Source organism: Schistocerca piceifrons, chromosome 1 (genome assembly GCF_021461385.2).
Source record: "Schistocerca piceifrons isolate TAMUIC-IGC-003096 chromosome 1, iqSchPice1.1, whole genome shotgun sequence".
Taxonomy (NCBI): Eukaryota; Metazoa; Arthropoda; class Insecta; order Orthoptera; family Acrididae; genus Schistocerca; species Schistocerca piceifrons.
In genome coordinates, this window is record NC_060138.1 from 1,023,784,556 (window position 1) to 1,023,810,500 (window position 25,945).

At 39.9% G+C, this 25,945-nt stretch overlaps 1 protein-coding gene and 1 long non-coding RNA gene across 5 annotated transcripts in view; one reads left to right on the top strand and one right to left on the bottom strand.

The window, feature by feature from the left end:
- LOC124719525 (S-adenosylmethionine synthase) overlaps positions 1-13,963 on the bottom strand; it is a 30,833-nt gene extending 16,870 nt beyond the window's left edge. For 2 of the 3 annotated variants that reach the window (XM_047244827.1, XM_047244873.1), the window contains exons 1-3: positions 646-664; positions 283-545; positions 2-79 (exon numbers count right to left, since the gene is read on the bottom strand). In XM_047244827.1, the coding sequence (XP_047100783.1) occupies positions 2-79; positions 283-400 (196 nt within the window). In that variant the 5' untranslated portion in view covers positions 401-545; positions 646-664. Of the gene's footprint in view, position 1; positions 80-282; positions 546-645; positions 665-13,840 lie in introns of those variants that run through there. The other variant, XM_047244936.1, reaches the window with a different exon arrangement.
- Positions 13,964-14,127: 164 nt separating this feature from the next.
- The window catches only part of LOC124719810, a 134,615-nt gene continuing 122,797 nt past the window's right edge, over positions 14,128-25,945 (top strand). For both annotated transcript variants that reach the window (XR_007006005.1, XR_007006004.1), the window contains exons 1-2: positions 14,128-14,262; positions 14,359-14,452. This is a non-coding gene — a long non-coding RNA (uncharacterized LOC124719810). The remainder of the gene's footprint in view (positions 14,263-14,358; positions 14,453-25,945) is intronic.

Consider the following 25,945-nt stretch of genomic DNA (forward strand, 5'->3'; position numbering starts at 1 on the left):
CCACAAGCAACTTTGGCATCAGGATCTTGACTCAAATGAGCGTCCAGAATGGCGTCGCTGATCTGGTCGCACATTTTATCTGAAATTAGTATTAAATATTACCGGAAGAATATAGTTCCAATTATATTCAATAATATCGCAAACCACTTCATAGCGCGGTCGCCTACGTTTCATTGAATATTCACTTTACCGGAAAAGCGCATAAGATTCAAGCAAACTAAATCCGCCATGATGAGCACATGGTTCTAATAAAGTATATAACAAATTGAGTCTCTCTCTTACCTGGATGGCCTTCCCCCACAGATTCCGAAGTGAACAGGAATGTATCCTCCAGTATTTCCGGCTCCATGTGACCATTCTGTTGATAACCATTTATGTACGGCGATGAAGTCTCCGGCATTCTGAACCTACTACCCAACTCTCTTACCGCGTCAGAAGCTACTTTGGAAAAGAGGTTTACACCACGCGCAGTTCGTGTATTTATAACCTCGGCGTGATCACGTGATAGAATGCTTGAGTGGGAGAGATGGCAGCCCAATGGTTGTCTGTGTAGGAAGAAAAGAACATTTCAAACATGTAGTGCATATATGATTTTTAACAGTACTTTCTGTACGCGATCTCTCTACTTTTTTTGACTTAACGTACTTTATCTGAACTTTACTTGGGGTTATGTTCGATGTGACCGAAGTAACAGCTGTGGTTATTTTGTTCTGTTGATGCGTCTGACGAATTCTGTTAATCAAAATTAATCCACCACGACTACTCGTCATATGCGACATTGATCAAATTAGATATATTTCATGTGAGAAATATTTATTGATACAATTAGTCGTTTGCTTAAATAACTTACGCTGCTCTGTAACCGTGAAATACTGTGTGTTCCAAAGATTGTAACAACGTTGAAAGGATCTATCTAACACCACTGAAAAAACCAACACGAATAAATAAACCCCTAAGCTTATTCGAGGTATAAGGTACACACAAAAGTCAACAGCAAAAAATCGTTCAACGTTGTATAAAACTTTCATCATGGTAAAAAAATAAATACGTATGAGAGAACGAGCGGCATATCCTGAATAAAATTCACACTTCTTTGAACTGAACTATACAAATAACTGAATTTTGCAAAAATGAAACCGAATCTCAATGTAATAATAAGGTTCGCCACAAAATGTAATAAATCAGACAGCTTAATATGAAACAAATATGCAGAGGGGATGTTGAGTTCCCATGATTCTTTGATCACAACACAAACGTAACGTTTACACGGACAATAAAAATTGCATGTTGCCGACATACCATCCGGCAAATTGCAGCCATATACGCTGGAACTTTATCGTCTATTATTTCCCGCTAATGTTTGACAAACTTTTCAAGGCCACACTATAGCTACAAAATATACGCACGCGAGCTAGCAGAAAGAGGTGTTGCTCTAGTGCTTTTACACTACACAAAACAATTGAAAGAAAAACATTAAATAAAGCACCCAACGATGGATTCGAACATTTTCTATAATTTTACCACACTGCACGAATTCGAATATCTCGCACAAGCAATTGGTCCGAGAAATGCCAAAAACAGCACAAATACGAGTATAATGTCTTGTGCATACTACAAACAACTAACAATAAATTCACAAATTACACATAGAATAATTTGTCCTCTATAAATTACAATATTACAATGCTAATTTATAAAATAAAATACATGGAACATTATATACAGTATAATAAAATATTTGCAGTCTTTGTTTCATATCTCATTCTTCCACAAGTCCACATATGCCCCTGCTATTTCGCTGCACGCCATCAGGTCTTGGGCCGTGCACTCTCTTGGCTGGTTTATTAGCAGACATTGAAGCAGGTGGTCCATGGTCTGGATGTTCCCTCACGGACACAAAGTACTTTCACAAATTCCCCACTTGTGCAGATTTTTGTTACATCTGCCCATTTCTGAACGTAACCAGTTCTGGGTTTTCATCTTCCCCACTCAAATTCCGCACCTGGTGGCAGCACTTCCTCGGAATCGTGGGCATATTCTTGTTATGAACCAGTGAACAATGAACAAACGCAATGTTATTGTTGAATCGCAGATCAAAAAATTCATGGACTCGCTTGTGATCGATATTTTTAAATCGGCACACGTGCTAGAAGCTACGGGCAAATCAACATATATTACTATGCGAAATCCGACTACTTTTCGTACGCTAACATTCCTTTTCAGCCTATCTTCTATATTTTTTAAAAGCAATTTCCTACATACATTAGAAAACACTTTCGAGACGGAAGTGGCCGTGAGTAAAGGCAGCTAATTTCAAAGGAAATAAGTGTGCAATACCTATGACTGGGTGATGCTGTTTAAGAATGCGAATGCACAGTAGCAAAATAGAAACGTTGAAGTGAAAGAGCGGTGTGCCTGAACTGGGAACGTGCCTAATCCTGCTTTGTGCAAAAGCAGGACAGCAAATAGAAACGTTACCTCTCGTTTCTAAAAATTGACTCTACGTCTCCAGCCGCCTTTGTCCAGTATTTTCTATCTGCTGAAAAACAAATACTTCGAGAATACCAATGGCGGTAGGATTCTTGTCAGTTGCTGCACTGTTGTCGTCCAACGTTCATCTTACTAAAATAGGCAATTAGTGCTGAAAATCTCATCTGACACCGCAGGCAGGATAATACTTTTCTTGTAAGTCATCGACAGATGTGTAGGAAACTTCGTGTGTACCACAGGGAAGTCAGTTGCGTACCTTGATGTTCATGTTTCATATTTATGGCCTAGCGTATAATATTTATCTCTGATTTTTGTAGACGATGCACACCGTTATCCACAATGAAGTACGGTCTAAACTAAGCTGCACGAATACTAAGTGAAACATGATCAGATTTCACAGTGTGCAAAGATTGAACTTTAAATGTTCAGCAATGCAAAGCTGTGCTGCTGACAAAACTCAAAATAAACTAGGCCTATGAGTACAATATATCAGCGGGTCGCAGCTGTAATCAGGATGTAACATTCAGTAGGGAAATGGAAAGGGACAATCACATACGCTCAGTTGAGGTTAAAGCTGGTAACCGACTTCGATTTATTGTTAGAAAAGTTTGGGGAAAGCAATCAGTCCATCGGAGAATGCTTAAAAATCGCCCCTGTAATCCATCCAGGATATTGCTAAATTGTGTGGGACCTGTTTCAAAGAGGACTAGCAGGGTATATCTAATGTATATAGCAAAGGGCAGCACGAATAATCACTTCCAACAGAGTGTTCCAGAGATGCTGGAAGAACTGAACTGGCAGACCTTAAGATAAAGGGAAACTATGAAGAGAAAGTCTACAAACAAAGTTTTAAGAACCAGCTTTAAATAATGAACCTAGGAACATTCTGTAACTCCACACACGTCACTCCCATTGAGACTGAATGCAAAATTAGATTACAGTACATACACAGGCATTAGAATCATTCTTCCCACACTCCACAAGTGAATGAAATTGGGAAACCCCTAACAACTGGTACAATGAGACAGTTTCTGCCCTGCACTTCATAGTGGGTCATGAAGTGTAGATGTAGAAAAGCATGTTTGTCTGCACTCTTAAACGATGTCCATTCAGTTAAGTGTAAGTTTTTTTATATTCATATCTACATCATCTGCTATGCACCTGATGATCAGACACATTTATATATTTAGTAATTTCACATTTTTGTGAAGGCAATTATACACAGAACTGGTGCCCATACAGGGCATTATGCATTGTTGTTTAGTACATCTTTGTTTCCTTGAATTATGTATGTGATTACTTTTCTTGTGAAAGTTTGTTCTGCTATGAAATTATCCACCTAATGGATGAATTTGAAAGTAATGGAGGATAGTTGCTACAATAAGGGTGATGTTTGCCAGTGTTGGAGGTGGGCAGGATGATTACTGTGTTATTGTGTGTACATTATATTTCTAATTGTCCAGCATCCAAATAAAGCAGTTTGATTTCCACACATGAGAAAATTAACCATCCTTTGTATTTCCTTATAATGTCCCAGTTTTTCTGATCATATTAAAGTAAAAATGTGATTTTTTATTGTTTCTATCTTCATTTTAGAATGATGGTACTGCAATACTGTTTCTCCACTGCTTATTGTTCTCTCCTCCTCGCCTTGTACATGATTCATGCTGTTGTCCATTTAATAACATTGGTAGCATAGAACACCTTCAACTCTTACTTTTTTAAATATACTTTCAAAAGCTTTATTTACATTCCCGAAATGACGGAGATTATCTCTTGTCTTGAAAATATGTGAATGGTAAATATGTGAGAATGGAAAACAATAATAATAATAATAATAATAATAATAATTGATTTACCATCTTTTTAATTTCTACATTCCAAACATGAGCCTGCGTTTTTCTGCCATTATTGGAGGAGGGGGCAGACAAAGAGGACACTTGCCCCCTAAGAGACACCTTGAATGCTAACTTCTTATTCATTACAGAATGTTCACATATTTCTAAAAAATTTTGGGTGATGCTGTTTATACTAAATGTTGCCCACTGCAATGAGAAAGAATTACTTTAGCAAGCACTACATGATTGGTTGGTTCTCTGGCTATTCACAGTACATTATATGCTTTGCTTGGCACAGCAGCAGTTTTGCAGTTACGGCAGATACACAGCTTTACAGAATATTACCAACATAAAACATCAAATGTTTTCTCTGTTACTTCCCCATACAGTTCTTATCATGCATTAGTATGCTTACCTAGAATCTGTCCCTAGTTCCCAAAAGCACATCTGCTTCTCCTGCTGCGCAGCTTAATCTTAATAATACCTTACCCTATGCCTGTAGACAAAGTAGTTCTGTTAAGGCTTTACGAGACTATATTCAGTTTTAAACTAAAGAGCAATCTTAGTACATACAAACATATGGCCATGCCATACTGTAAGTGTGTTCCAAACTTACTTCATCTATGGATCCAAATCCACTAACTGAAAAGAAGGAATAAAGGTTTTTGTTCTAGGGGAAGAGTAAAGAGCTGTGACATTTCAAGGTACGGGAAGATTCACTCCCTAGCAGCTGTGGTCTTCTCAAACTGCAACACAGTGGAACCTGCAGTAATAGAGTACAAATTCTGCAGTCTAGTTGCCCAATAATGTCAGATGTTTGAAATCAATGTATGATCAGTCCTAGCCTGTTAAGAACCAGATTGAATAACATCAGAGAGAGGCTACAAGCCTGTCTCTCTTCCTTCCCAGCCACTGCTTCCCTTTCATGCCCCTTGACTCTTCTAACTGCCATCTGGTTTCTGTACAAATTGTAGATAGCCCTTTGCTCCCTGTATTTGGCACGTGCCACCTTCAGAATTTGAAAGAGTATTCCAGTAAACATTGTAAAAAGCTTTCCCTATGTCTAGAAATGCTATAAACATAGGTTTGCCTTTGCTTAAACTATCTTTTAAGATAAGTCGTAGGGTCAGTATTGCCTCACATGTTCAAATATTTCTACGGAATCCAAATTGATCTTCCTTGAGGTTGGCTTCTACCAGTTTTTCCATACGTCTGTAAAGAATTTGCATTAGTGTTTTGCAGCCGTGACTTATTAAACTGATAGTTCGGTAATATTCACATTTGAAACACCTGCTTTCTTTGGGATTGGAATTATTATATACTTCTTGAAGTCTGAGGGTATTTCGTGTGTCTCATACATCTTGCTCATCAGATGGTAGAGTTGTCAGGACTGGCTCTCCCAAGGCTGTCAGTAGTTCTAATGGAATGTTGTCTACTCCCAGAGCCTTGTTTCGACTCTTAGTCTTTCAGTACTCTGTCAAACTCTTCACGCAGTATCCTATCTCCCATTTCATCTACATCCTCTTCCATTTCCAGAATATTGCCCTTAAGTACTTCACCCTTGTATAGACCCTCTATATACTCCCATCTTTCTGCTTTCCCTTCTTTGCTTAGAACTGGGTTTCCATCTGAGCTCTTGATATTCATACAAGTCGTTCTCTTATCTCCAAAGGTCTCTAATTTTCCTGTAGGTAGTATCTATCGTACCCCTAGTGAGATAAGCCTCTACATCCTTACATTTGTCCTCTAGCCATCCCTGCTTAGCCATTTTGCACTTCCTGTCGATCTCATTTTTGAGACGTTTGTATTCCTTTTTGCATGCTTCATTTACTGCATTTTTATATTTTCTCCTTTCATCAATTAAATTCAATATTTCTTCTGTTACCCAAGTATTTCTACTAGCCCTCGTCTTTTTACCTACTTGATCCTCTGCTGCCTTCACTAATTCATCCCTCAAAGCTACCATTTTTCTTCTACTGTATTTATTTCCCCCATTCCTGTCAATTGTTCCCTTATGCTCTCCCTGTAACTCTGTACAACCTCAGGTTTAGTCAGTTTATCCATGTCCCATCTCCTTAAATTCCCACTTACACATGTATCCTCCCTATAATAGTTGCAGGTCAGAGCTAACATTCTCCATTCATGCAGCTCTCTAGGAGGGCAAAAAACTAAATAAATCTTAGGCAAAATAAGGCAATTGGATAGATAAAACCTACTGACCAAGCAGCTGCAGCAGCAGCAGAAACTTTACTAAATGCCATATTTTCACAGTTCCTACCTAGATTCACTTTCATACTATTCTGTGATCCACCCATCGGAATTTGCTTCTCTATTACTATGTTATTCCAGTACCAGTACTATCTATTACTTTTCTGTTGTATTTGTTTATAACCTTAATTATGTTATAAGCAGTTTTTCTAGCCCTTTATTAGTTGTTCTTAGCTTATCTTGCTTCAGTGAATTAATTTTATCTGGAAATAACAGTTTGTTGGGCTTTCACTTTGCTGCTTTCTCTACATAATCTTTCATTCCAATTCAACATTGTACAAGGTATTTCCTGTGACCACATAAGTAGAAAATATTTTTTCATTACTTTCCTTGCTATTACCTTTTATGACAGTATAGCTCCTGATACATTACCCTTTCCAATGCTAAACTATTTACTGCCCAGCATCCCTGCCCTTTTTCTTTCCATTCTTCTATGTAACTTTCTAATAATTTCTGTGTGTCCCAGTCAACAAATTAAAGAAACACATTATAAAAGTGATTTACAGGAACAATTAAAATTAGTCACAATGAATTCACTTGAGGAAATTAAATTTAGAAGTAGACAGGCTGACTGGCCAGCACTTCCAGAGGAGAAATTCCAATTACATTGATAGACAAAAGCAGGAAAAATCATCCTGGCTTGGGAACTGTTAGTTCCTTCAAGCAAGAAAATATTAGAAGGGTAAGGTTGAGACTCAGCTGTTGTGAGAAAGGAAAAGAAGTTTTGTGTTCACAACATGGGGTCTGAATGACCTACCCCTCTGTTCTAACCCTTTCCAACCTGTACCTTTTCCTCCTAACAGGTCTCAAAGCTAGGTTACTTTTTTCCTACTTTTATATGTTTCCACTGTCAATATTTAGAATTTCACATTAAGTAAGTAATGGCCAGCCATTGTCTCTCCTTGTGACCGTGTGATAATGCTCTTGCATTTTCCCCAAGAGAAGGCAGTTCATCAAAATAAATCTCAGTTCATACATTTTAAATAACACTCACATTCCCCTGTAACTCAGAAATTTCAACTCTGAAGTATTTTACTAACAGTACTACTCCCCTTCTTTTTTAAACAGCTGTCAAACTTATTGCAGCCCAACTGTTTCTTTTTCAGTGTTCGTTTTCCCTTATTCTACTATTTCATTATATAGTTGGAATATTTTCTACATCATGTTTATTTTTACATCCATATCCTTCATCACTGGTGATTTTATTTTGGATGGTTTACAGTTGTTAATGGCAGCAATGTCGATTACGCATGCAGGGAATTTGGAATGCTATATATTAGTTTTGACACATTGTTTGCTGCTAACACAAGCTGCTGGTCTACAGATAAGGCAAAGCAGCTAGCCAATGCAGTAATTCACGATTACCTAGCCATGTAGATGGTTCTTTGGTTATCATTGTCACAGACAGGCCTCTCCCTGTTCGGACACAGATCTGACTGCAGCATGGTACATCAACAAGTGGAGCTTCATATGGAAATGTTGTCTAAAAAAACTTCTGATTACTTTGTAAACCTTGAGGACTCTGCCTCTCAATAATAGTTTCTTATAGTTTAAGTGGCAACTTTTGAACCCTATACTTAGTTACATGATAATTTATTGGAGGGCAGCTTTTCACAGAATAGCTATCTGTATCCAATGAAAACAGATTGGACACGAGCTTGTTGACTGGGTTAAACAATTTTGAATTGGCAGTGACAAGTTTGTCATTTTTCTCACAGAAAAATCATGGGCATCTTACATGAGAACAATATTGTACAGAACTTCGCAATGATTCTGGTGAATATTTCAAGCAGTTTTGCTTGTGAAGCTGGATTAGAATCATTAAATGAACACTGTATCAGCCATTGTATGAGCTACATTAGGCAGTCTATGCGTGGAAAAGTTTCATTAGGAACTGATATGCAAGTAATTATTATGATGTTGAACAAGTCTCCAAATCTTACACTTCAAGAAACACTAACTTTAGCTCTCTTTTTTGTGGGAACTGTACTACAGATGATGTTCATAAAATTCAGTTTCTGCAATGATCAGAACAATTACAGGATAGGAATTAGTTTCTGTGGAGATTTATTAACTGTTCTTGTAAGTGAAACTGATATGCAATGAAATGAAATACAACTGCATAATATTCCACAGAACAAATCAGTAAGGAGAAAGATGTTGAATAAATCTAGAAACAGGTCAGTCCACTGATCATGTGTATTTCATATGCGTTGCTTTTTTAGCTTAAAGGAATTATTCTACGAAGACAAAAGAACATTTCATTACTGCTCAGGTCATTATTAAAAGTGTGTACCATCTTAGAAGGTGAAATGAATTTGTTGCATCATCTTGGAAAACATATCCAGGTACATTCCTCAGGTAATTTGTGGAAACTGCAGAAAACTTATATGATGGTTTAAATCCATTAGTGACAACCATTTGTCCAGTGTCATCTCACCCACTGAAGCTATATTGCACCCTGGATGTTAGCAGAAAGCATTTGAAGTGTAAGGGAGTGACACTGCAGTTTTTTTAGTCTTTAATTATTTGATTTTTCTTGTAGTCTGCTTCTCCTCTACTGAAACAGCCTCACTGCTTTTGCTGTGTCACTTCCTGGTGTAATATCTCATTTGCTGTAATCATCTGAAGTTCAATCTATTCTTCACTGGTCAATTACGCAATGCAATCCACAGTACATTTCAGTCCATTTTATGATTTCTAAATTTTTGTCTAAGAATAATGTTCTTGTGAATGTGTAATTTCTCATTCTCTCTCTCAGATTCACCTCTTGATATTCTTTGTTTTTCAGTTCTGTTTTGCTTTCACTTGTTTCAAACATGGGAATGTGACTCAGTATCATGAAATATATTTCCAGCACAATTTACTTCATAGCAACTCACTCCACGCCTCACTTTTTTCATAAGAATTCCAAGACCGGTTGTACATCTGTTGCAATAAATTTTCTTGGGCAGATATTTTTTTCGTTATTTGTATTTCACTTTACCCAACAACACAAGGTGACATGTCTCCATACATCAGATTTCTCCACAACATTAACACTAAGAGCAGTTATCAGATGGATCTGTGGGTCCCACAACATGCAAAAAACAAATTTATTGGAACACTGTCATACAAAAAAGGACATCTAAAATTATAATCAGACTAGTACCTATTACTATATGGGGGCAGAAATCCACAGAATAGTAAGTGTAAGAGAGAAAGGTGAAGATTTTTTTAAAATCCTGCAGAAAATATTTGGACCTATTGGTGGGGGAGGAATGTAGGAATATGATGATCAGATGTTGTAGAAGCCAAGACAAGGATGGTTATTTTAGGTGAGGGGCACTCAACATCACAGCAATCAGCACCTTGACGAAAAGCCAGCATGGTAATCTCATGGGTTGGGACGAAGGCTGTCCCCACATGCAGAGCAGGTTTATAATGCATTAAATTCTGACTCCCGTCCCCACTAAGTTTACGAAGTTTCCTACTATTGTAACACTGGAATCAGTATCGGCGAGGATTGCAGATGATTCTCAATCGAGACAGAGCTGTCCTGATATCAGTATATAAGACACATTGCCAAAATATGCTGAACTGAAAGTGGCACAGCACAAATCTCATAGCCAAGACAAGAAGACAGGTGGGCTGGCCACATCTATAGGAGATAGGGGGGATCAAGATAGGTAAATGTGAGAGTAGAAACCCTTAGGACAAAGACCTTTAAATAGACTGAAAATAAGATGGAGAGAACAGGTGCTTGGCGCAGGGGAAGAAAATGCTAAGGGCAGATTGCTGTGAACATAAGCAGATCCAGGGAGAGAAGGGTGGGGGTGGGGATGGCAGCAAATGGTCATTCCCACCTATCTTTCCCCCAGCAGCACAGGGGTAAGTACTAAGCAGCACAGGGATAAGTACTAAACAAACCCCACAGCTTCATAATTCAGCTTACAGAATAGGCTACATTTCACTTTTCATTGACACCAAGTGTGCTGTGTAAATCCCTCCAGTCTTTTTTGCAAATACATCAGCTCCTGTGCCATAAATGTCCATTTAATATCTTGTTCTATTTAGCACGTAGAAACTTCAATGGTACACTAGTTTACATGAATAACTCAAAATAAGATATTTACATGTATATCATGATTGATGCTATGAATTCTCCATAAATTTCTTCTCCTATCCCAAGCTTAAAAATTCTGAACAATGCAAAATCCGTGAGAGTGAGTGCTCTTATATTTGTATTCATTTTTCGTAAAGTGGGAACTCTTGCTTGAACTTCACTTTTCAGAGTGGTTGGTGCTTCTCAACTATAAATTCGAACTTTAAAGTGCGTACGCTAAGTGGGCATGGCGAAACAAAACTACGTTAATTACTATATAAACGAGACGCAGCAGGCAGCAGCATTGCCACACATGGCTGATTCACATGCAATTCATCTGAGCGCTTGGTAATACAAGCAACCGGTAATCCAGCGCCATGTCTATACAGTATACACATTGTATCTTAATACAGATCGCGCAACCTGGCGATGGATTCTGCGACCTTGCATTGTATTCGCCGGTTGTGAGGCGCACCTAGATGAACAATTTTTTTAAAAAAATCGGTAAATATATGGGAAAGGCTTATAATTTAAAATATGGCAAATTTGTGTTGCAGAAATACATACTGCTAAAACAGAACAGAAATTTTAAGCACGTACATTAGGAAATCATGCAAATTTAAGCTCGCTCGGCTAGCCGCGCGGTCTTACGCGCTGCTTCCCGAGCGGACTAGGGTCAAGGTCCGGTGTCCAGGCCATTCTGTGAATGGTTTTTAAGGCGGTTTTCCATCTGTCTCGGCAAAATCTGGTTCCCCATATTCCGCCTCAGTTACAGCATGTCACCGATTGCTGCACAAACACTCTCCACGTACCCGTACACCATAATTACTCAACCACGCAAACATTGGGGTTACACTCATCTGGTATGAGACGTCCACCGCGGCCGATTTAAAGGCTACCACCTAGCAAGTGTGGTGTCTGGCGCTGACACCACAGTTTAAATTTTACGTAAGGCAGCGGCAGTGTTGTATGTTATCTTGGATGATTGAGTGTATCAATTTTTTTTTTAAAGTAAGTCACATGAGGAGAGTGTTTGTTTATAATACAGGACGCATTCTGTATATTAAGGAAACATTGATCCACTACCTTCTTCCGTAATTTAATTAAAAACTACTGATCCATTTAGTGTGCTCGTACAGATAGATTTCGCGTTGCCAATACTAGCACACTACGCAGTCTCCGCCCGAAGTCAAATTTTACCCAAAATTCAAATTAAGTGAATTGAGATACCTTACATTAAAACTATGCTGAATAACGAAAATTTTTTACCAACGCCAAGATAGGGGAAAACCTGTATCTTTTCTGAAAACAGTAATGTCTTCTGAAAATTATGTGGGAACCATGCTATGACGGCTTAATAGCCCAAAAACTGAGGAGCCTGACAATGTATGTGTAGCTCCTCAATGAACTACTAGAACGAGAAATGGACACTAATGATAGGGGATTTTGGTGTCTATGAAATTTCCAAATTTGTCGAGTCCGAGGATGTTAATTACGTATTATCGTCCATGATTCAAGTTGCGTAAATAACTTTTTATAAAAACAGAAATGACACATTAAAAGTTAATAACAGCCCTAAAGTATTTCTCAGTTTCAGGAATAAGCACTGAAAAGCGAAATAAATAGTTCACAATGGTATATAAGTCGCTGGTTAGTACCTAGCGAAATGTTTGTGTCAGTCTTATCACTGCAGTTGCCCACGCACGCAGAACATGTAAAATCTCGTTGTGACCTGGAATTTGCAAACAATCTGGTCGACACTTCGCATTTCTCGTACCCCGATACTTTACCTAAAGTCCGGTTTTTTGTTTTTTCCAGCACAAGCACCCGAGCACAGAAGCTCAACCAAAGCTGACTGCTTGCGCAATAACGCAACGTGTGGACACGAGAATGATCAATTAGTTGTTTCCACAAATTTTGTGCGTGCCCTTTTATTTCCTTGTGGTCATGATTGCGTACGAGGAGGAGGGGGTTGGGTTGATTTTGGGGATGAGACCAAACTGCGAGTCGGATTCGGGACTCTTTCAAAGGAACCATCCCGACATTTGCATGAAGCGATTTAGGGAAATCACAGAAAACCTAAATCAGGATGGCTGGACGCGGTATTGAACCGTCGTCCTTCCGAATGCGAGGCCAGTGTCCTGACCACTACGCCACCTACCTCGGTCGCACGAGGAGGAAAGAGGCATTGTGGTGTGGACACATCTTGGCCCTATACACATACTAACCAATGGAAAATTTCGCCCAAGTTTTATGACTCATTGACATTTTGGGCGCTGTTATATATCGAAGTTAATCAGCAGGGACTGAGGGTTGACGATGATGAAGTTAACATCCTCAACAGAAATAACGTTAACTGAACACGGATTTTGTATCTGACTTCGCTGTCTTCTCCTACACTTTGATGTATTTACTCATTTTCACGTTTTAATTCTTATATAGCAATACGGTGACGACATTGCTAGAGGCTTACATGCATCGATACACAGTTATGGAAAGTAAAAATAGCCCCTGAAGAAAATTGAGGAATACTAACCGTTAAGTGGAAATACAGCTTAAATGAGTACGAAAATCTTAATGAAGCTAGTGCATTTTCATCTTGAGAGGTAGACAGTTTTCCTCCAACTTTATGGCATTCAAAACTATATGTCCAAGAACTTGCTTATTGTTTTCAGCGTGAGCTTTTTGATCAACCTCTTCACCCGAAATGTGTACTTGCGACATATTAACCGTCAATAATTGCAGTTTCAAAAGACAAATCCATTCCTTAGCCTATTATTTATATAACTCAAACTTAACGGCCGTTTAAGGAAAAACCGTGACTGTTGCCCTACAATTCATTTTTCGCTTCTAAAATATTGCCTACAAACATGGAAAGCATGCTGATCTAAGACAGTTTGCACCCTATAAAAACAGAACCGTTGAATGACTGTACAATGTATTTGGTACGACGGATCAATTCGAAAATTAACTTCTTATGAATACTGAAAGTGAATATTAACTGCCGTGTCTTTTTGGAAGCAAAGATCGAGTGTTCCATCTGACAGTATAGCTAGTTTCGTCCTAGCCTTCGTTCCGAACTCACCGCACATCATCGGCTCTATGTAAACTAGTACCGGTGTATCACTTGGAAAGATGTAAGCTCACATTTGCAACGTACCAATTGCTTGTGCCCAAGTCGACGTCCAACGACGAACTGTGAGCCGAGTGGGATCGCGTCGTCGTTATAATCTCTGGCGCAAATGAGGCAACAGCGACGCAACTCCTTTATTGCGCAATCGCCTGCACACGAAGACTGCACGTGAGTCTATATCATTCTGTTATGATCTCTTTGAGAGAATTGCGACTTCCTCCCCGCCCTCGACCTCTAGCCACTCCCACTGTTCTAAAATAAGTGTGTATACATATGACAGTCGCCCAGTTACAATACAGTGCAGCGTGACTCGTGCTTGCTCTTCTCCATAAGGTGCCTGCTGCTTGTGGTGGGGATACACCTGGGGCCAGTCGCTGCGTCAACTGGTGAAGTGTTTCGAAAACGTGTTACGGGGAAAAATTGCAGTAACCGGATTGGAGCACTCCATGGTTAGCACAACAAATGAGAGAATTATTCGCACTGTTTTCTAAGTGTGAATCTCATTCGTTTATTTTATTTATGTTTTTCTTTCTTTTGTTTGGTAGTCCGGTGAATATTTGTCCAGCACCAAACGCATCGAGGTGTTCGTACGCGCCGCAGATGGCACCATTTCGTCCTTATTTTCGAATTTGATTTCAGGTAAACGAAAATTATTTCAAACCGTTTTTACGGACTTATGAAAAAATCTACTTAAAATTTAGCTGGTGTGTGATCGTCTCCTGAAACACTGCTTGTGTTGACAAACCGAGCGTAGCCGGAAGTCTAGCTCAGATTCGAAGATGACCATCTCGTTGTGAGTTGGTGAAGCCAACGAATATCAGTGTGAAATAAAGACTTCACACGCCATATTTAAGGCACTTTTCGTTATAAAAACTAAAACTGCAAGTGTATTCAGAAAACTTACCGGCCTGTTAGCTACTAAAAACGCTCCCACGAATATCCTCTGGTCCATGTTACGTACATATTTCGTACTCAAACCATGAAAAATGCAAAAGGGAACCAAAATTTCGTTACATTATACATCTTCACGCAATTCCTTTAGGTATTCACTGTTAAAGCGCTAATATCCTAAGCTCACTTCCCTTGTTAGACAGAAGATTTCGTTATGTTTTGGAAATTATCCATAATTCTTTATAGTGGAGATGGGCCAATTGGAAACGTTAAGCCCAAACACTGTTACCCAAAGTAAGATATTTACGATGGGCTACGGATGTGGTGGTTGTTAATTGTGACAACTGAATCCATCAGACGCAGTAGTATTAAGCAGGTATTTACACCGAGTTAGTTCTGTAAATAATGGTAGTTACCGCGCGATAAAATTTGTTTTTAACGATTGTTGGGAGATGAAGCTGAGCCAATAAATATCGAGAAAGCAGTATATCCGGGACACATGATGAAGATAACAAGTTGAAAGTGACTATCCAGATGGCTAGCATCGCTAGTACGTGTCTTCTTCACGTGTACATCACTTGTCTGATGAGTATGTCTCTAGGTGTTATACTTTCTATAAATCTATATCATTATTTTTTTTAGATAGTGGCCTAGAAATTTAGTACAACTAGCTCAATAGTTACCCTTTTCTGTAAAGGGAGCAAAATTATCGCTTGTCTTATAGAATTTAATGGGAAAAATAACCTTGCGACATGAGTGTCGCAAATACTCCTCATTAAATCACATTGTAGCGATAACATTTGCCCCTAATAAGACACCATCGGCTGAAGTTAATTTAAACATACTTGACCTTGTTTCCGATGGATTAATTCACTAGTATCAGTTCTTAAACTGAAAGCTAAGACTTGTTACTGAAATATTTTGCTTGAACTGCGTAGTGATTTTACAGATTTCATGTTTTATTTTCATATGGTTCATCTATGTAACTACAGTCTATTTGCAGAGGCGAAAAAAATTTTACTATTGGCTGATGAAAAACTGTGTGTCTTTTGGTAAAGAAAACAGGTTTGTGATTATAATATAAGAAAGAAAAACGCTACTCTGTCCTACCTCCCTTCGTGTTCCTTGTTTTCGAAGCTGTTGTTCCTTGGAACGTGTGATCTGCGCTGAAATGAATGTAATAAGCAAATATAAAATTAATAGTTTACTTGAGATCTTTCCAAACTGGGTGCCCGTACACCCGTAGTGTAGCGTAAGGTGTAAATTCAATATGTAAAACAAATGGAAATGTTCGGATAACATTATACAGAACACCCTTCATTCATTGTAAACATAGATCACGTGTCAGATAGGAGGAACTAGGAGATCTGAAGAACAACTGCACTATAAAACGTAAGTACCAAGAATCAGATCTATGCAACTACTGGATTTCTATTGAGCAATATTACCCCACCTACGTAAAAGAGCAGTCATCGTTTTTCAGCAGTTATGTACAACATTTTCCTGTGAGAGTGTATTTTCTATTTTGACATACAAAAACAGTTAAATGTGCAAGTTTGAGAAAGCTGAGGAAAGACGTGTGAATTTGTCCTATATCCGTGCTCATATAACAGATTTGTAATTCTCGTCAGGCTCACTATAGACATTGAATTCGTAATAGTATCGAAAAGTTTTGTATCTGTGGAAAGGTGTTTAACCTACGACTATACTGCACTCAGAAATTAAATGTGAAAACTGATATTGCTTTAAAATATAAATTGCTTCAACAGATTCTCTTTTTTTAACATCAGTGATAGCCTTGTGAAACCCTGTGTTGGAATGATTGCCGCCACGAGAAAAAGTTTGGAAAGTTTTGGTTTATTGTATTGTTCAGGAGTGGAGTACAAACCCTCATCCGGCCTTTATGACGGGTTATAATGATTTCCCTAACTACAGACGAAATGCCAGGATGTTTGCTTAAAATGATCAACGGTTTCAATCTCTTACTTCCCGTCTACTTGGTAATGCTGCCTCTGTAACAGTGTTAGCGTGTCTTACAACTCGAATTTTACTTGGAACCTTCGAGACTATCTGAAAGAAAGTACATGTTGAAACACAGTATAAGAACTAGTATCAAAATGAAACATAAGAACAGGATTCAGTTATTTGTGTGCTATTTTATTATCGTTGGGCACATTTAACGAGTCCTGTTATTATGGTACGTTGCTTCGTTGCAGCTTTTTGAAATTTTCTGTTGGTGTTTGCTTACATAAGCCTAAATAAGTGATGGATCTGACGATTAAAAATTTGGGTAATAGCTGGACGTAACACATTACGGAAACTGGCAACGAAAACAGTATTTATCGAACAAAAGGTAGAGATAAGTAGAAATACTCGAATTTCTTCTGAAACCATATTGCAACATAATCTAGGGGTTATACGAAGGCTTCAATAAGGCTATATGACGTCTTAATGTATTTGTAGGCTACGAATTCTAAAAAGTTCTTGACGACTCTATAAGATGTTGCATTCGCTGACGCAAGAATGTTGATGATACTAGAGTTTCAACAGAACTCTTGAACAGAGTGACTTGCTGATTGCGATACTGCTCACACGATATGTACGAGTGATTTGAGTTGCACGGACAAGTTCAGAAGCATGACGACTATCCTGTGGAGTTGACAGGAAAGGATTTCGTGAAGGAATAGGCCGACGTGCTTTATTTTCACATGTATCAATACCTACAATTTTCAGTTAACTTCCGGAGAATGAAGTAGTGTGAAAACTGAAGATCTCGAGCATGGGAAGGTTTCTAGAAAATTACACACAATGTGTATCACAAGATGGTTTTCAGTTGCTCCTTAAAGGAATGATTACCTTGAGGCCTGACCGAATGCAGTAAACGTTCCAGACAGGTGAAGGTGCCTATTCGCAACCTGTGTGTTTGTATTTGGAATTGGATCGTGTGGGTCCTGACCAAGGCTGTTGCTAACAACAAATCCTACACGATTCGTGAGTCGACAGGTGGAATCCGCAACCGACGGGCAGTTAGGCAGTGAAGGCAATGCCCCCACCCAACCTAAGAAGAAAATAACAGAAAGACCAACTTCCCCGAATACCGGAGGAAACACACTTGTATGGCCAGTCTGTGGACCTGTGTTCACATCATAGTGCTAAGTGAAATACTCACCAATGGTGAGTACATACTTCGATTTTACATTGTGTTAATTACGACACTGTCAAAGTTGAGTGTCTATTGCCTTTGTAGTTCCTAAATCAACTGCAAGCAGGTTCAAGTGGATGTAGGCTATAGTAGTTATTCAGAGATGAAGAGGCCTGTACATGATAAAATAACGTGGCGAGTTGTATTAATCCAGTATTCGGACAGAAGACCACAACAACAAGAAATCTGCATGGTGTAAGTACTTCTCAAATTTTCGGACGAATGCCATGTTTCTCTGAACTGCAAATGGAAATTACGAAAAAGAGTTGTATTAAGCACTGTTGTTATTACTGTCCGACTCTGTAGCTGAGTGGTCTGCGCTGCGACTGCCATGCAGAGGATGCGGGTTCGATTCCCAGTACAGGGAATTTTTTCCTTGTTGGAAGGATTAGCACTGGGTGCCCTTAGCTCGTGAGGCCTACTGAGGAGCTACACGACCGATTAGTAGTGGTTCTAATGTCAAGAAGCTCGACAACATCCGCCTCCACACCGCATCCAGTGACGCCACTGACAGAGGATGACGCGGCGATCGGTCGGGCCCGATTCGCCCATCTAGGAGCAGAATGCGGAAACTTTATTATTATTATTAGAATTTGAGGCATGCTAAAACTGTGTGTGTGTGTGTGTGTGTGTGTGTGTGTGTGTGTGTGTGTGTGTGTGTTTGTGTGTGTGTGTGTTTGGAGGAGGGAGGTGGAGACGTTAACAACAAGTAGTCTGGATGGGGTGTACTTGTCGCTCTCTTCCCCCCCCCCCCCCTCCCCCTACAGACACGCCGACGATAAAACATACTTTGAAACACACTCTACCACACGAACAAACTGTGTCCCTCGCCCCAGAATCGAACCTGAATGCCCATCTGTGCCCTGATATACTGCTATCCAGAAAAAAAAGTGTAACTAGCTTGACCACCTTCTGCATTATCTTCGTAAAATGAGCGTTGGTGCCTCCATCGTACGGTATGGGCGTTGAGTACACTCAATGAGTATAGTACGATCAGGATCTAATTCAGTCCAACTGGGTCTCACGAATCGGGTAACTTGAACGATGGCTACTGCTTGTCGTATTCTGAGGGGAAAGGGAAGGGTATGACCATTCTGTTCGTAGATCAGGATATAAAGAGGCTCTACACACACATTATTCATTAATTACTGTCAGCTTGTCACGGAATATTTTAATCTCATCTGCCCATTGCATTTGCGCGGTTGTGAATATGCTATTAATATCTGATGTGTCACGTTCGTGGAGCAGAGGAGAGTTGGACGAAGAGAGTAGCTGAGAAAAAGGAATTTGAAAGTCCTGGTTCGTAGTAATAAGACGTTTGGCGGATGAGCAACTGTTACTAATTGAGCAATGTACTCTTTGTTTATTTATAGGAACGATACATTGTCCAATGAATCCCTTATAGGTTAGCTAGATTCTGAATAATTGATGTTTTCAGGTTTTGCATTATCTGCAACATAAAAGTATAAGAAAGCTTTTGTCCACGATGAAATATGTAAAGAAGAAATTCTGCACAGCGGAAAATCTCTGATTGGTCTGATGCGGCCCGCCAAGAATTTTCCCCCGCGCTAACCTCTACACCACAGAGTAGCACTTGCACCATTAGTTACTGCTACCGTTCTGAAAATGTCGTACATCTTTCCCTTTTTACATTATCTAACGCTTTTTCTAGGTCGACTTAACCGATGAACATGTCCTGATTTTTCTTCAGTCTTGCCTCCATTATCAGCTACAACGTCAGAACTGCATCTCTTGTGCCTTTACCTTTCCTAAAGCCAAACTGATCGTCATCTAACAGTTACTTAATTTTCTTTCCATTCTTCTGTATATTTTCCTTGTCACCAACTTGTATGCATGTGAGGTTAAGCTAATTGTGCGATAGTTCTCGCTCTTATCTGCCCTTGCTATATTCGGTATTGTGTTAATAATATTTTTCAGAAATATTTGCTTTCATTACGAGTCTCATAGATTCTACACACCATGTGAATAGTCTTTTGGTTGCCACTTCCTTCAATTATTTTAGAAATTCTGGTGGAATGTTATGTATCCCATCTGCCTTATTTGTTCTCAAGTCTTCCAGAGCCCCGTTAAATTTTGACTCTAATACGGGGTCATACCGGGTTCCATGTGTCTCCCATATCGACTCCAGTTTCTTCTGTCACGTCATCGGACAACTTCTAACCCACATAGTGGCCTTCCATGCACTCTTGCACCTACCCACTCTCTCCTCTGCGTTTGCATTCTCAGTGTTAGCATCCTCGCTTTTATTTTCATCGAAGGTTTTCGTGACATTTCTATATGCTGAGTCAGTCCTCCCAACGACAATTCTTTTCGATCTCTTCACACTTTTCCTGCAGCCATTTCGCCTTGGCTGCTGTGCACTTCTATTTATTTCATTCCTAGGCAATTTATATAGCTGTAGTCTTGTCTTTCCCTGAACATTTTTTTGTTTTTTTCTTTCATCGATCAACTGAAGTATTTCTTGTTTTACCCAAGGTTTCTTCACATTTACTTTCATTTTACCTATGTTTAGCAGTCCAACGTCTGTGATTCCTTTTTTAAAGATGTTCACTTCTCTTCAACAGAACCTCCTCCTCTGGTATTTTTTATCGCAGTATGCACATCCTTAGCAAACTTCAAATGCTTCTCATCAGTCCTCAGTATTTCAGTATCTCACTTCCTCCCACAGTGATTCTTCCTCACTATTTTCTTAAACTTCAGTCCCCTCTTCATCATTACTTAATTGTGATCCGAGTCACTATCTGCTCCTGGGTACGCCTTACAATTCAAATTCGGATTTTGGTATCTATGTCTGACCATGATGTAATCCATGACGTAGACCAGTGGAAGCCTTGTTTCCTTCGTGCATGAGCAACGCCAATTCGCCGCTGCCAGATTTGAACAACAAAGAGTAACACTGGAAAAGTGTTAGTTATTAGATATGGTCCATGTGCTCATGTGAGTGGGAGAAACAGTTCACTACCTTGAGGGGGTGTGGGAGACGTATTTTTGCCTCCGCATCGGTGCTGGAAACACACATACGTTATTTTCTACGTGCTGCCGATGTCTGTGCCACTCATTGGTAGATCGCAAACGTTGATAGTAGGCGTCAATGGCACGAGAAACTACTAGTGAAGCATGCAGATATGAACACCGGCAGCAGGGACTATGTAACTTGATGAAAAACTATAGCTGAGTAGGCAAATAGGTCTCCCACTGTTGCAGTAGTCGTGGCATGAAATCTTCGCTCGCTTACCTCAATCCGACATGAACAAGATTTTATAAACGTCTCTAAGGCAGCGCCTGTGTTGCCATAGCTCTGCAGACAGCTATTGTTTTCACCTGCAGCCGTTTGCATTTCTCAGTTGAAAGCTGACAACAGTGCTGCAAGCTGTCAAATGGTTCAAATGGCTCTAAGCACTATGGGACTTAACATCTGAGATCATCAGTCCCCTAGACTTAGAACTAAGTAAACCTAGCTAACCTAAGGACATCACACACATCCATGCCCGAGGCAGGATTCGAACCTGCACCGTAGCAGCAGCGCGATTCCGGACTGAAGCGCCTAGTACCGCTCGGCCACAGCGGCCGGCTTGCAAGCTGTCAGGGAGTGTCTTACATGGTCTCGACTGTAGTTATCTGTTGTCAGTTCCCGCGTTAATTTTTGTGTGATGACATTCAAGATGCCTGGTATCCCATTTTCACATGTTTACACGTATTTACATGTTATGAACATTGTTTTTAACGAATTTCGCAAGAAAAGTGTAAATAAATGTAAACATCCAAAGGCGGCGTGAACATAAATGAATGTAATTTCAAATACACGTGTTTTGAAGGATAATTTACTGACGTGACGTATTGGGGAAGCGGTGCCACACACATCAGTGCGTTGCTCCATAAACATTAAGATCAAGGTCGCTAGAGTTTTGACTTTATGCGCTAGGAGTGGTCTTGTTGCGTCATGTGATCGGCGATCCTCGATCTTAAGTTTGTGATTTACGCCTGTGAGACATCAAAGATAGCACTTTCGTGGTTTAGAGGGTCAGTCTTCACATCTAACCTCAACACACCACATACTTCTGGGGCTCAAACGGGCGAAAAATAAGCAATTAAAGAGGCACATCTATGACTGTTTTAGAACGTTATGCCCATCAGAAATTGTCTCAGCAGCCCAAGTTGAGCCCTGGTTAAATTCCACATGTAGGGGGTAGTTCACGACGATTGACCAGTAGAGCAGATGGAACTAAGAGAATTAACAGACATCTACGTCTACGTCTACATCTGCGTGATTACTCTGCTATTCACAATTAAGTGCCTGGCAGAGGGTTCAATGAAACACCTTCAAGCTTCTCCCTACCGTTCCACTCTCGAAAGGCGCGCGGGAAAAACGAGCACTTAAATTTTTCTGTGCGAGCCTTGAATTCTCTTATTTTATCGTGATCATCATTTCTCCCTATGCAGGTGGGTGCCAACAGAATGTTTTCGAAATCGGAGGAGAAAACTGGTGATTGAAATTTCATGAGAAGATTCCGTCGCAACGAAAAACGCCTTTGTTTTAATGATTGCCACACCAATTCACGTATCATGCTTGTGGCACTATCTCCCCTACTTCGCGATAATACAAAACGAGCCGCCCTTCTTTGAACCTTTTCAATATCATCCGTCAGTCCCACCTGTTACGGATCCCACACCGCACAGCAATAATCCAGAATAGGGCAGACAAGTTTAGTGTAAGCAGTCTCTTTAGTACAGTAGATCTGTTGCACCTTCTAAATGTTCTGCCAATGAATCGTAATCTTTGGTTTACTCTACCCATAACGTTATTTATGTGATCGTTCCGGCTTAGGTTATCTGTAATTGTATTCCCTAAGTATTTAGTTGAATTTACCAAGCTGCGACATTGTCGCGAATAAAACAGTGACCCGTATATACAATAAGTTTTCTTTAATTTACGTCTATGGTCACAAATTTTTTTGTTAACAGATTACCGGTGTCGCTCTGTAACGACGATCATCAGATCTGTTTTATAAAATGTAAGTCCTAATGTACTGCCACTGCAAAACAGATCTGGTGATGGTCATTACAGACCGAAACCGATAATCTGTTAACAAAAAAATTAGTGACCATAAACGTAAATTAAAGGAAACTTATAGTTGAATTTACAGCCTTCAGATTTGTGTGACGTATCACGTAATCGAAATTTATCGGATTTCTTTTAGTACTCATGTGAATAACTTCACACTTTTCTTTATTCAGAGTCGATTGCCACTTTTCGCACCACACATATACCTTATCTACATCATTTCGCAATTCTGTTTGGTCATCTGATAACTTTATAAGACGGTAAATGACAGCATCATCTGTAAATAATCTAAGAGGGCTACTCAGATTGTCTCCTATGTCGTTAATATAGATCAGGAACAGTAGAGGGCCTATAACACTTCCTTGGGGAACGCCGTATATTACTTCTGTTTTACTCGATGACTTTCCGCCTATTACTACGAACTGTGACCTTTCCGACAGGAAATCACGAATCCAGTCGCAAAACTGAGGCGATATTCCATAGGCGCACAGTTTTGTTAGAAGATGCTTGTGAGGAACGGTGTCGAAAGCCTTCTGAAAATCTAAACATATGGAGTCAATTTGACATCCCCTGTCGATAGTACTCATTACTTCTTAAGTATAAAGAGCTAGTTGTGTTCGGCAAGAACGGTATTTTTTAAATCCGTGTTGACTATGTGTCAATAAATCGTTTTCTTCGACGTACTTCATAATGTCCGATTATAGTATATGTTCCAAAAACCTACAGCAAATCGACATTAGTGATATGGGCCTGTAATTCAGCGGATTACTCCTATTTCCCTTTTTGGGTATTGGTCTGACTTGAGCAACTTTCCAGTCTTTAGGTACGGAACATTCTGTGAGCGAGCGGTTGTATATAATTGTTAAATATGGAGCTATTGCATATGCATGCTCTGAAGGGAACCTGACTGCTATACCATCTGGACCGGAAGCCTTGCCTTTATTAAGTGATTTAAGCTGCTTTGCTACACCGATGATATCTGCTTCTATGTTTCTCATCTTCGCAGTTGTTCTTGATTGGAATTTGAGAATATTTACTTCATCTTCTTTGGTGAAGTAGTTTCGGAAAACCGTGTTTAATAACTGCTTTGGTGGCACTGTCATCCGTGACTTCACTGTTGTTACCGCGCAGTGAAGATATTGATTGCGCCTTGCCACTGGTGTGCTTTATATATGACAAGAACCTCTTTGGGTTTTCTGCCACATTCCGAGACAGAGTTTCTTTGTGGAAATTATTAAAAGCATCTCGCATTGAAGCACACACTATATTTCTAACCTCTGCAAAACTTTGCCGATCTTAGGGATTTTGCGTTCTTTTAAATTTGGCAAGCTTTTTTCGTTGCTTCTGCAACAGCGATCAGACCCGTTTTGTGTACCATGGGGGATCAGTACCACCACTTATTAATTTATGTGGTTTATATCTCTCAATTTCTGTTGATACTATGTCTTTGAAATCATTCCACATGTTTTCTACGCTTACTTGATCAGATCGTAAGGAGTGGAGACTGTCTCTTAAAAAGGCGTTAAGAGCATTTTTAACAGTTTTTTTAAATAGATGTACTTTGCGTTTATTTTTGATGGTTGTGGATGTTACGGTATTCAGCCTAGCAGCAACTGCCTTATGGTCGCTAATCACTGTATTCGTAATAATACTCCCTATTTGTCCAGGATTATTTGTTGCTAAGAGATCAAGTATGCTTTCGGAACCATTTACGCTTAGAGTAGGCTCATGAACTAATTGTTCAAAATAATTTTGCATTCAGTAGAATTTTGGATGACGTTTTATGCCTGCCACCGGCTTTAAACGTATAATTTTTCCGGCATATCGAGGGTAGATTGAAGTCGCCACCGACTGTAATTGTATGAGTGGGGTACCTATTTGAAATGAGACTCAAGTTTTCTTTGAACTGTTCAGCAACTATATCTTCTCAGTCAGGGGTCGGTAAAACAATCCAATTAATAGTTTAGTTCGATTGTCAAGTATAACCTCTACCCATACTATTCGCAGGAACTATCTACTTCAATTTCACTACAAGGAAAACTACTTCTGACTGCAAAAAATACTCCACCACCAACTGTATTTAATCTATCCTTTCTGAAAACTGTTAGATCGTTTGAAAAAAAATCGGCTGAACTTATTTCCGGCTTTAGCCAGCTTTCTGTGCCTATGACTATTTGAGCTTCAGTGTTTTCTATTAGGGCTTGGAGATCTGGTTCTTTCCCAACACAGCTACGACAATTTACAACTACAATACCGATCGTTTCTCCACTACATTACTGTGTTTCATCTGCCCCCTTTTAGACGGACGCCGTTTCTGTAGTTTCATGAGACCCTCTAACCTAAAAAACCGCCCGGTCTCTTCCACACAGCCCCCGCTACCCGTGTAGCCGCTTCCTGTGTGTAGTGGAAACCCACCACCCGATGGCGCAAGTCAAGGAATCTGCAGCCTACAAGGTCACAGAACCGCCTGGGCCTCTGATTCAGACCCTCCACTCGGCTCTGCACCAAAGGACCACAATCGGTTCCGTCGCCGACCGCCTTAATCTCGGACGCAAGACTGGCAGTCTTTACCATTTCCGTTATCTGCCCAAAACCAGAGAGAATCTCCTCCGATCCAAAGCGACACATGCCACTGGTACCCACATGGGCTACCACCTGCAGTTGGCTGCACCCTGTACTCTTCATGACATCTGGAAGCACCCTTTCCACATCCGGAATGACTCCCCCCAGTATGCACCCAGAGTACACAGTGGCTTCCTTCCCCTCCTTGGCAGCCATGTTCCTAAGGGGCCCCACTACGAACCGAACGTTGGAGTTCCCAACTACCAGAAAACCACCCTCTCTGAATGCCCAGACCTTGTGGGCCGAGAAGCTTCCTCTGGAACAGGGTGGACGACTGCACCCGTCACGAGAGACATTGTCAGCCACAGATAACACCTAAAACCTGTTCATCAGA